The 12,264-nt window shown below is 48.7% G+C and overlaps 1 protein-coding gene across 8 annotated transcripts in view; it reads right to left on the bottom strand.

The window, feature by feature from the left end:
• Positions 1-11,242, bottom strand: part of EXOC6B (exocyst complex component 6B) — a 329,120-nt gene extending 317,878 nt beyond the window's left edge. For all 8 annotated transcript variants that reach the window (XM_074904236.1, XM_074904237.1, XM_074904233.1 and 5 more), the window contains exon 1: positions 11,060-11,242. In XM_074904236.1, the coding sequence (XP_074760337.1) occupies positions 11,060-11,172 (113 nt within the window). In that variant the 5' untranslated portion in view covers positions 11,173-11,242. The remainder of the gene's footprint in view (positions 1-11,059) is intronic.
• Positions 11,243-12,264: the final 1,022 nt, after the last annotated feature.

Genomic DNA, 12,264 nt, shown 5'->3' on the forward strand with positions numbered 1-12,264 from the left:
AAGGTGCGGCCACAGGAAATCAAGAAGCCTGGACTCTTATTTTCAGATTTTTCAAGAAACTGTGGCACTTAACCTCTGGCACGGGAGGCAGAACCCTCTCGACAAGGACAGTGTCTGTCAGAACCGGTTAACTCAGCCCACAGCCAAGGTCTAACAAAGGACAGCAGCTAGAGCCGGGCTGAAGGAACCACACTCTGGTGGCTCCTCAAACCCAGGGAGAGTGGGACAAACCCTCCCCAGAAGCTTGGTCACGTGCTTACTGCAAACACCACAAGTGTCACACACAGAAGGCAGTTGACCTGCACAAGCAGAGTAAGCCAAGCTTCAGCAGGGAGCTAGAGACATACTGATCCCCCTACAATTACCACACTAAATTTATGATGGGCAGAGGACTGTGCTGCATAGCACCACCTCCTCCTGAAAGGCCAGCACGACCAGCCCGGCCATTGCTTTTGGACCTCAGCTCATGACCAGACAGACCAAGGGAAGCAAAGTCAAGCACCTTGTTGATTCACAGGGCAAGGATTTCCAGAAGCCACCTCCTCCACTGCAGTCCCCACAGCAAGGTCAACCTTCCCTAAAGCCACTACTGACAGACATATGCCTACCCTACTTTGCAAACCCTTCACACAAGATGCTCTGTAGGCAAATGAGGGAGCTATGCCAAGATGAAGGTTTTAGGTTTTGTTAGCGGGGAGTCAGGACAGCCTACAGAAGAAAGCACTTGTGCTCCAACCCTTTGAAGTGTTCCAAAATAACGATGGGCTCTCTGTTAAAACGCTCAAACCAAGCACCTTTGTGGGAGCAGGGAGAGAGAAAACTGTTCCTGTCGCACATCACTACAAAGAAGTGCTTCTTCATTTCTTCCCTACCCAAAAAGGAAATTAAAAAGGAACAGCTAGAAGTATTAAATGCTTGTGGGTGGCAATGAAACTGCTTAAAAAGACATATTTATGTGCTCTAAGGCAGCAATATACTAACTATGAAAAGGCTTTAAACATTCATGCGCACACACACACACCCCCCCCCTCAGCCATCATGGTTAAACAGCAGTAGAGGAGACTTTCAAGGAATAAAAGAAAAAATGTTCAACTCCGGAAAACTAAAGAGCACGAATTTGAGTACGCTAAGCACACGTGCAAAATCATGAAAAAAAATAAAGATGTGAAAAGCTAGTTAGTTCATACAAGAAAAACTAGTTGCTTCTTCGAATATCAGGAGCAGGAAAGCTGCCAGAGCAAGCAAGGGAGTGGGAGCTTTTCCAGGAGAAGTCTTCTACAGTGGAATGGCTGGAAAAATGGTTTGCTGCATCCCACGGATGGGGCTAAGGAGTTTCTACCCCGAAAACTCTCTCACTGCTGCGGACTGAGAAATTAATAGAAGAGGCTTAGACCAGCTCAGTAAAATGAACGGATGTGTTTGCTCCACACCGCCAAAGGTGCGTTACCTAAAACCACCAGGCCACGAACACCAGGTTGGCAACAACCTATCGCTGATATTATGGTTACCATGTGAGAAGGGGAAGATGGAAAACGCGACACCAATTTCTTTAGTGGCTTCTGCAGAACATGAAGAATCCTGCAAGCTACAGAGTACTAAACGTGACTGGGCAAAATAGAAGTCTTTTTTTATGAAATAGTTAGCAAACATGTAAAAAGTACAATACAGAGAAGGAGACAACAGCTTCTTTGGGTGGCATTCACACGTCTTCTTCACTAGCACTCTTTGAAAGAGGCAAACTTGTTAACAAGGGGGATCTGGTCAACCTAACACCCTTGAATGTTAAAAGCATTGTGAAAATTCAAAGGGAAAAATAGATGGTTGATGTCCCTCTAGTTCAATGTTTCACAGTGGTTTGGAGAAGAGGATGAACATCAAGATGACATTTTGCAGAGGACACAGAACTATTCAGTTGAATTAACTCCAAAGCAAAAAGCTGCAAAGGATCTTCCAACACTGAGTATCAGGTGACAAAATGACAAATAAAAGCTCAGTGTCAGCAGTGTAAAGCAGGACACTTGCAGGGGAGGAACGGGGGGACAAATCCTTCATAATACGCCAGCAGCGAGGGGCTCCAAATGAACTACTACCACTGAGGAGGAGGAGACATGCCAGCGGGATTGTGGCTATACTGTCAGAAGTGTTGGCTCAGACCAGAGACTGCAAGAAAAAAAAAAAAGAGAAAGCAAAGCAGAAAACACCACTGCACCACTTAACACATCTCAAGACGTGAATCTGCATCTTGATTGCTTTGTGCAGCTCTGATCTTTCCAGCGTCATTGCAGAAAGGTGATAGTTGCATGAGAAAAGATACCAAGAAAAGCAACAGGGATAATGAGCAATTCAAAACAGCTTTACCAGGAGAATAGAATGAATTGATTAAGAACCTTCAGCTCGGAAGGAAAAAAAAAAAATTAGGACTGACTTACTATTTTTTGTAATCCTTTGTGGCAGCCTAGACCTTGTCCTAGCAAAAAAAACCCCAACAATTTTAAACCCTAAAGGAATACACAATGCACAACTAAACTCCAGAACTCATCACTGTAAAAATGTTTCAATGCGAGAGCACTAATAGACTAAAATGTTGACAAGACAGTTGTGGAGAAAAGATCCATGGGAAGCTCCTGAACAGAGAAACACTGGTACAAACTGTGCCGAAAGACTCCAAAGCGCAGACTGCAAGAGACTAGAAGCATGTGTTTGCATTTGCATCTGATAAGCATCCACTCCTCACTACCCTCAGAGACGGGACAATGAAGAAAAGCTTTTGATGCAACCAGTATGAACACTTGCGTGATTTTCTCAAATATGAGAAAGCACTTCCTCCATCTATCCGAAATCCCCGCTGCTGCACCTGTAGGCCAGATCCCAGCCTGCACACCGTCATGAAACAAGAGCTTTTCTTCATCTCCTCAACAGCCTGTTCTGCATCTCAAGACGAGTTGTGTGCCTGTCTTGTCTCCTCTAGATTAATCAATCCCAGTCATTTCAGGGTTTTTTCCTCAAAGGTTGTGTCTACTCTCCTTTGGGGAAAAAGATTCAGAACATCAGTATTATTAGGCTTCTGCAGCCATGGACTAAGTGGCCATTTTATTTATTTATTTTTAGACAAAGACAAAAATCCTTCAAACCACTAAAAGCAGAATCAGAAAGAGAAAAGACAGTCTAGGTAGACTTAAATGCCACAGGACTCCGCCTACAGAGGGGCAATCAACCAAGTCCCCAAAGCTACTACTTTTCTGCAGTCCTCTACAGGCAGGACAGCAGAGCGCTCTAAAGATGAGCTCAGCTGCCAGCTCGAGATGAAATACTGCTCAATCATATGCAGTGACACCTCCAGAAGGCACCAAGACAAATTAATAGAGCAGCCTCTCCCTAAAATTCAAGGGAAATATCCCCTTTTAGCTCACTACCTCACAACACTGCTGTCGCAGGCGAGGTGGTCAGGGGGTAAGCACGGAACTAAATCCAGTGAGCTAGTGAGAGCCCAGGCACATGACCACATCCCACAGAATAGGAACAGGCATTTGATAACCTGTCCTTTGACAGAGATTCATTAAATTCCAGAAAGAAATGTATATCTGTGAGAAAAGAAACCCCAAGAAAATAGAAGGCATAAATAATTGAGCAGTACATTCTTGCAAGCTGTTTCCATCAGGCTGCATTTCAGGGTGCGAACTGAAATAAAAAGGGTTATATGAATCATAAGGATTCACCATCTCGAAGTTGTTTGCAGAACCTTAGCACGGCAAATGAGAAAGCATCCACAAAACCTGAGATAATTAAGTAAAGCATACCTTCAGGCAGAGGCTGCTGACACTCCACACATTAAGCCAGACCAGTCTCCTGACAGACCATTATGCTGATCCCAAATTATTTCACAGGAGCAGTTGCTGATACTTTTTTCTCCACAACAGAAAACTTGGGAGCTGAACAGCATCAGCCTGACCAGAAGGGAATGCTAATATAATTCAAGCAGTATTGCAATGAACTGTCTTTTAAAGACGCTTAATTATGTACATATGAACAGAGGCCCAGGCTCATTTTCAGGAGATTGCAGTTTCCCCGTCTGGGTGGCAGGAGAATGGGCTGAAAGATGCTTCAAAAGATCCTGTGAGGCTTTTATTAGCAGACAATTTACAGTTGTTACAAGCAGCTTCCTGAGCAAGCTCTGCGGCCGGCAGTTAGCCTGGAGATGGTCTGGGCTATTTCTTCACGACTTGCTCTGCTGGCAGTTGGCATTTCGCGAATCACCGTACGTAAAACCAGGGATGGGGCTTGTCGAGATGGGACTGGCAGAGCCAAGGCGAAGCACGGCACAGGGCGCAGCTAAAGGGAGCCAAGTCAGGACAACTCAGTGCAGTTTTAGCTCTGTTACATGAAAGTTCTCGCAGTATTGAGCCTCAGGGTATTTTTTACAGATACTGTGTGTTGTTTTCAGATGCTCTTCAATTCTTACTGTGCCCGAGACCTTGGGGAGACACTTCTTAGCCAGTCCCAGCACGTGTAAGAGAAGGTGAACCTCATCCCAAAGCTGATCCAGGGTCTCCTCCTCCTCCTCTCCTGGCCCAAGGCAGGCTCCGCTGAAGGACAAACGGCAGCGATCACGGCCCCCTACCACCAGTAGAGGTGGCCCCAAGAGCGATCAGAAGGACACTGGAGCATCTTCACTCCTCCACTCCAAAATACAAAGAGGGAAGCTGTTAAACCAGACGCTTGTCATTACCCCTCGCTTCACTCACATCTGTAACGCAGACCATTATCCTCATCTCACCTCCTGCAGCAGAGATTAGGACCAGCTTGGCCAGCCCCCGTTCTTAGCACCCAACGCAGACAACTCAGACTGCTCCTCCTGCTCCTTACTGTGTCACGGTTTCCACGCTCATCCCACCCACCATAAACCAGTCACGCTCCCCAGCCAAGCAAACCAGTCTTCTACCAGGTGAGGGAACTTCAAGCAGCTCATGGAAGAAGGACACGTCCAAGTTCATGGACATTAGATGGCTCAAAGTTCAACTGGTCCCCAGACCCGGTACCCTGCCACCAAACCCCTTGTGCCAGTCTAGATGCTGAGAAGCCACAAAACTCAAGATGAAGCAGGGGCAAACTGATCCAGCTGAAAAAAAAAACCCTTAAGGTGGGAAGGAGGAAGGTTGTGTTTCAGCACAAACACCAATGCTGTGCCACAGCAACGCTCAGAAGGAGCAAATGAAAGATGGGGAGACTGCTTAAGCCAATACTGACCCATCAAAATACACCCCATAGCCCCAACCACGAGAAGCAACTGCACTTAACCACAGGCAGCTTGACCGAGCCCACATCAGTGCCCCTGACTATGGACTAGGAACAACACAACAGCTTAATGTCTGGTTGGACAAACTCACTGAGCTTTTCTAAATCTAGCAAGACTCAGTCTTGAGTTTTGCCATCACCAAGTCCCTCACTCCCATCCCCACAAAACTCTGCGCTGGAAACAGTACTTGTGCTACCACACAGCAAAACACATTGAAACAGAGCTGTATGAAAAACAAAACATATTTTAGCTGGGTTATTTTTCCATCCAGATCTATTTTCCAACCAGGTTTACCACAGAGTTTGTACTAATGCTGCAACTTTCAGCTAAGGAGACACTGGGAAGCTCAGAGGGGATAAGCCAGAGCCCCAGCACTTGCTAGACCCCATCCTAAAGTTTATGTCTAAGAACTAAGCCTCAGTTTTCCAAGTTCAGCACCAGAAATTTGAATGACACAGGAATGGGGCTGTAATAGTTCCAGCTCAGCTCCTTTTGGAGCTATAGAGGAAAATAAACTGGAGAACATGCCCCTTCCAGCCATCAGTACCAGCTCAGGAGTCAGAGGATCTCAGACAAGCTGCTGCTCTTTGCACCATCACATTGCTCCAGCCTGGACCCGAGGTAGCACCCAACACTGCCAGCACAACAGGCTGCCACAACATCACCTCTGACTCCAAAACACATCAGCTCAGCTGCCTCAACACTACCCCTACACAGCCAGCCCCAGCCTGAGGGTACCATGAAGGACCTCAGATGAGGTCCCTAGGGGAGATAAGCTTAGTTACATCCATCAGTCCCAAATGAGAACATTATTTTTCAAGAATTCAAGCCAGGAGACCCAGAATCCTCAAAGAAAAAAAGTAGTTGAGGACCTCTGGCTCCACTGTTCAAGATGAACCTGGGCTCAGGGGAAGCTGCAGGCAGGGGATGAACACAGCTCGTTGCCAGTATGGTGAACGGGTCAGTCAGAGCAACACTAATCCCAGACACAGTCATGGAAGAGTTGATAAAGGATTTGGGAACAGAGCTTAATTACTGTCCTACTTTAATCTCAGTCAAGAACTGCTTAGTAGAAACACTACCCTATCAAGTGTGCTTAATTTTATTCTTGGGTTAAACAACACTGTAATCTCTCCAAACACACATAATTAGCAAACAGATATGAGACTCCTATTAAAAATATCTTTCTGTATAAAAGCAGAGACTGGATGCTTAATTTCTGTCTGAGAAATAACATTTCTCAGTTTTCTAAAGGGGCACAGGTAAGTACTAGTCCCAACATAACTGATAAAATCTCAACTGCTAAGGAACAATAAAAGTAAATATTCGCCGAAAAAGAGAAAAAAAAAAAAAGACTGATGATACAATTTGCAGATGACACAATAGCTGGCAGAATAACAAACTGTTAAAATCAGGCAGCTTAGAGAACAATCGCTCGGAAATCTTGGTCCTTCCCAGCAACTCGCACTGCAGAACCACACGCTAAGGTACAGATGTAGCAATGAGGAGCACGATCCAGAGCTACCAACAATGGTGCTCCCAAAAAAACAACTCTGCATTCAGCAACAAATCCTGTTATAACACTGGGGAAAAGAGAGCTTCTCCAATCTCTCAGTGTGCTAGCAGGAGACTACTACAGTATCAGTGTAATTTTATCTGCCTCTACAGTGGTGAGGAGACAGCAGGAATACTGTAACTACATCTGTGTGGCCAGACGGGGCTTTTTTTATCAAATGCTGTTTAAAAATCCTTCACCGATTTCAAAAAGCTGCAAATGCAGCTTGAGAGCAGGAAAAGGGATTTTTTGAGAGTGACAGACTTATAGAGCTACAGCTGTGTAACCAAAAAGAAGTGACTTGAAAATACAAGCCTGTATTTTAACCATGAGAAGACACCAGGTGTTAAAGGACACTGCAGAGGAGCACAGGAAAGGACAGCAAGACATCCACAGGCTGAAACCAAGAACTTTTTTTAAATGATTAGCAATTCAGATAATCACACGGGCTCATCCTCAGATGACAGGCTGAGAACAGGGAAAAGTGGGTGAAGTTATACAGCCCACATCTATGGGGTGTCACACACGATAATCTCAGCGTTTTTCCTGCCTTTATTCCGCACCAGTTTGAGTCAATCATTTATAATCTAGGAGTACAGCACAGGACATTTTCTACAGAGAGCTAGGGAGAAGTTAAAGGGAGAAAATAGTGAATCATAGAAGAAGGTAAGACAGCATCAGCCAAAAAACAAAGTAATCTCTATATATCAAAAGTGAAATATTTCAGACATGCTCAGCAAATGCTGTATGAGCTTGCAGAGCATGCCGCTCAAAGAATAACTTTGCTCAAAGAGTAACTTTGAGTAGAAATCCCAGAAACAGTGTCTGCAGTGACAATATTACCATCCACCGCCAGCTTCCCTTCACTAAAAAAAAAAACCTGAGCTGAAATGGACAGAAAGTTCAAAGAGCAACAAACTTGATCAGTCAATTGAGTGTAATAAAAATCAGAGCACATGGGCGGCACAGCCAATAGGTCGTTCTCAGCAAGAAGGAGTTTCTTTTCCCCTAGAAGGTTATCTGATCCTGCAGAATTAAGTGATTCTTAGAAACCTCGATATAGAGAGGAGATCCAAAAATACCCTGCAAAATCAAGAAGCATAACACAAGAAAAAAAAAAAAAAAAGGAATTAGAACAGCAGAAGGAAGTGGAATTGGGAGCAATGGATATAATTAGTAGAGGTTGAATAGCAGGAAAGACATCCTGAAGTGGATTATTTTGATTCCAGGAACACTGCAGACTCGAGGGGATCCCCACAAAGACTCACTGAACTCGCTCGGTGTTCTCCTTCAAACACAATGACATTCGCCATCAGGTATTAAAAAAAAAAAAGAGAGAGAGAAGAGACCTTGATGGCATCGGAGCCACCGGCGTAGCAAGACATGAGACTGGCACAGCTCATCACACAGACCAAGGCTGTTGCAACACTTCCTCACACACCCTCATCTCCCGTTTTATATTTAGAGTGAAATTCCTCTCCTTGAAGAGGGGCAGGCTTCGCCCCACATCTGCACAACGCCCGGCACAATGGAGTCCCGGCCCATGCTGCTGTCTCCCAGAATCACAGCGAGAACAGAGCAGAAAAATAAGGCTGGAAGGGACTTCAAGAAGGCATCTCGTCCTTCCCCTGCCCCAGGGCGAGAGTTACTACACTTGCTATTTTTCCAGCAGAAAACCCTCTCCCTGATGGGTGGGACACAAACCCACCCAGACAGATTAATTAGTTGGACCTTAAATTTAACATCTTAACCCCTCCGTCACCCTCCGATAGTAGCAATTCAGGCCCGAGCACTATGTCAGGGCAACGCAGAGCGGCTGCAGTCAGAATATCTCACCCTGCCAAGGCAGAAACTGATAAAAGCACAATTCTGCAAACAAGCCCCCGCTGGCAGCAGAGGCCCAGCAGTCCAGACTATTTCTGAACCGTGCTTTGGGACTGCTGTTCCTAGAAGGGAAGCCAGCCTGGCTCCTGAAGACACACATTTCTTCCATGATGCCTACAAGAAGTGAGTCACCTTTTCTTAAAAGTTTCCATCATCCTCTTTTCCGGACTCTTCAGCACATCATGTTTACCCTGAGCCAGTCTAGTTTGAACTCTAAAAATCCTTGGGGCAGGTACTGCTTATGCTTTTATTATTACTAATACTCACTGTACTCCAGCAGTTAATGCTAGCAAAGCACAAACCTTTCTTCACCCCAGATACTTATTAGTGTTCCTTCGGTGGGTATGCAAAGACAGACATTAAGACCAACTCCTCATCTAACCTTAACGCTAAGAAACAAGATCAACTGCACTTAGTTCTATGACATGGGAAAAAAACAAACCACACACACACCACCTACACTCTTCATTCTGGCAGTTCCCAGACATTCAAACCAGTTTTTTCAGTTTTGTTAATAAATCTAATTCTCAGCATCTCCTACCACTCAGTTTATCTTTAAAGGCTTCACAGAACTTCAGAAAGAAAACTGCAACAAGTCAAAAAAACTGAACAAATGGGCAACCCTACAGCAAGATAAACCCAGTGCTCTACTGCTCCATGAATGAAAAGCTTCCCCACTTTAATTTTGTGCCCGCGCTGCAGTATCACTGCAAGTCAAACAGCTTAAACTCATTTATTTTTAAACACAGCCGCACGAGTCATTTAAAACCATGAGTCTGTAAAACTTAAATAATCGAAAATAAATGAAGGGCTGTTGTGGAGGGGGTGGGACAGGAGGCTCCAGTCCTGTTTATACCCAAACACTCCCACCTGGCACCGTGATTTCCAGTTCAGCAGCTCTGGGGCTGATGCAGTGCACCTGGAAAAGGAAGGCTGAACCAACTGCACTGCCTTGTGAAAGGGCACCGTGCTCCCCTCGCCACAAAAAGCAACAAAGCTTAGTCCTGAATTTAAGTTAGTGATAATGCAGCTACTTAGATTTTGAAGCCTGGCATTTCTGGTAACACACCTCTATCTTTCCCCACCTTTCAGCCTGTTCAATTTGGTTGCAACGAGCTATAAATATCCTCTACCCCTTTGCACCATCAACCTTCCGGAGGACAACACACACACTTGTGCTCAGCACTGCGAGTAACCCACTTGGATTTTGATATAAAGTTATTTGGAGAAGTTCTGTTTTACTTTAAAGAAGGGGAAGGAGGGATGAGGTGTCTGCCAAATCCATTAAATGGCTTCTACCAGGACAGCGACGCTAACACTATGTGGTCTGGCTAGCAAGAACGGGTCTTAGATGTGCATAATTTATCTAAAATGTTACGTGTTTTAAAAAAAAAAAATCAGGTGATTTCTCATGAGACACAGGCTTCGGTTAAAGAGCCAGCTACCGCACCTTTCAGAATAACAACGCAGCAGAAGCCACTGCTACAAAATCCTAACCAGCATCACCAATACCGAAAAGGCTGAAATGCCAGACCCAGACTCGTGGAGAGGAGCAGAAGGAAAAGGAAAAGCGAAGGGGCAGCGGTCCTGGGCGGGCAGCTGTATCCATCTGCGCTCCTCGGGCAGGAGGAGAACTCAGCAGTTAACGCAGATGAAGCAACGGGTTCTCCCAGCTGAAGGATACTGCAAGAACCGCTGGGGAAAGATGCTTAATAGGAGAACAAAGGATCCATTAAGCAAACGGAGGCATTAACTCATATCATCATCAGGATGGTAATTGTACCCATACCCGGGGCTTCACAATTAGCCATGGTTTTTGCGAAACGGGACACAAATCGGCCAAAAAAAAAAAAAAAAAAAAAAAGGCGAGCGCCGGTTTACAAGAATAACTTTGACAGATTCCTTGCGAAAGGCAGGGAAATGCCCTCCTCTCCCCTCTTCACCGGGGCGGGCTGCGGGCACCCCGGAGCTCCCGGAGGGGCCGGCGGGGCGCAGGCCCCGAGCGGGGGTCGAGGCCGGCGGGCAGGTCCCGCCGCAGGAGCCGACCCCGCAGCCGCGAGGAGAAGCGGCTCCACGACCCCGGCCCGGGGCCAGGGGCCGGGCACAGGCCGAGCCTCGTCCCTCCCGGCGCTCCCGGGCAGCCCGGCCCGGCGGGGCAGGGGGAAGCGAGGGGGCTACAGGCACTTCTCCGAGACGACTATTACAAAAAATATAATCCTCCTTCACGTTTCCTCATTTCTCCAAAGTTTCTGGGGAGCGGGGTGGCGAGGCGAAGCCCGCCCGAGCCCCCCCCCGCGCCGGGTCCCGCCGCCCCGCCCCGGCCGCACCTGAGCGTGGGGCCGATACAGGCCGTGTCGGTGCTCTCGATCTCCCGCAGGATCCGCTCATGCTCCGCCGCCGTCTCCAGGCTCTCCAGCTCCGCCATCTTCCCCCGCTCCATGGGGCTGCAGCCGAGCCCACCTGCCCGGCCCGGCCCGGCACCTCCCCGCCCCGGGCAGCGGCAGCACCAGCGCCGGGGCCGCCCGCTCCCGCTCGGCCCGGCCCGGCCCCGCCGCGCCCGGCACGCCGGGAAATGTAGTGCGGGAGGGCGGCGGGGCTGGGCCGCGGCCTGCGCCGGCGCTGCGACACGCCCGGCGGCCGAGGGGCGGGCCGCGGCCCCCCCACCCCCCCCGGGGCCCCGTCACCGGGCGCGCTGCCGCGGGAGGGGAGCACCGCGACGGGGGTCGGTCCCCGCTGCCCCCCGAGGGGAGGTGTCCGCCGTGGCAGCGGGGGCCGACCTCCCGCCGAGGGGACGCGGCCCCGTGGCTGCGGCACTGCCCTGAGGGGATGCAACCCCATGGCGGGATCCCCGTGGCGGCCTCTGTGAGGGGACACAGCCCCATGGCTTCAACACCTCCCTGAGGGGACACAGCCACCATGGCAGGGACCCCTGTCCTCTCCCCTGAGGGGACACAGCCCCATGGCACTGACCCTGTGTCCTCATCTGTGAGGGGACACAGCCCCATGGCTTCAACACCTCCCTGAGGGGACACAGCCCCATGGTCACGACACCCACCGCAAGGGGACACAGCCACCATGGCAGGGACCCCCTGTCCTCTCCCCTGAGGGGACACAGCCCCATGGCAGGGACCCCCTGTCCTCCTCTGACGGGACACAGCCCCATGGCACTGACCCTGTGTCCTCATCTGTGAGGGGACACAGCCCCATGGCTTCAACACCTCCCTGAGGGGACACAGCCCCATGGTCACAACACCCACCGCAAGGGGACACAGCCACCATGGCAGGGACCCCCTGTCCTCTCCCCTGAGGGGACGCAGCCCTATGTCAGGGACTCCCTGTCCTCTCCCCTGAGGGGACACAACCCATGGCCATGACACCCACCATGGCAAGGACCCCATGTTCTCCCCTTGAACAGACACAGCCCCATGGCAGTGACACTGTTGTCACCCGCCATGAGAGGAGGTCCCAGCAGGAATGAACCTGTGTCACTGCCCTGAGCAGAGCCATCCCCTTCCCCACGAGGGATGAACCT

This window comes from Athene noctua, chromosome 4, assembly GCF_965140245.1.
Source record: "Athene noctua chromosome 4, bAthNoc1.hap1.1, whole genome shotgun sequence".
Taxonomy (NCBI): domain Eukaryota; kingdom Metazoa; phylum Chordata; class Aves; order Strigiformes; family Strigidae; genus Athene; species Athene noctua.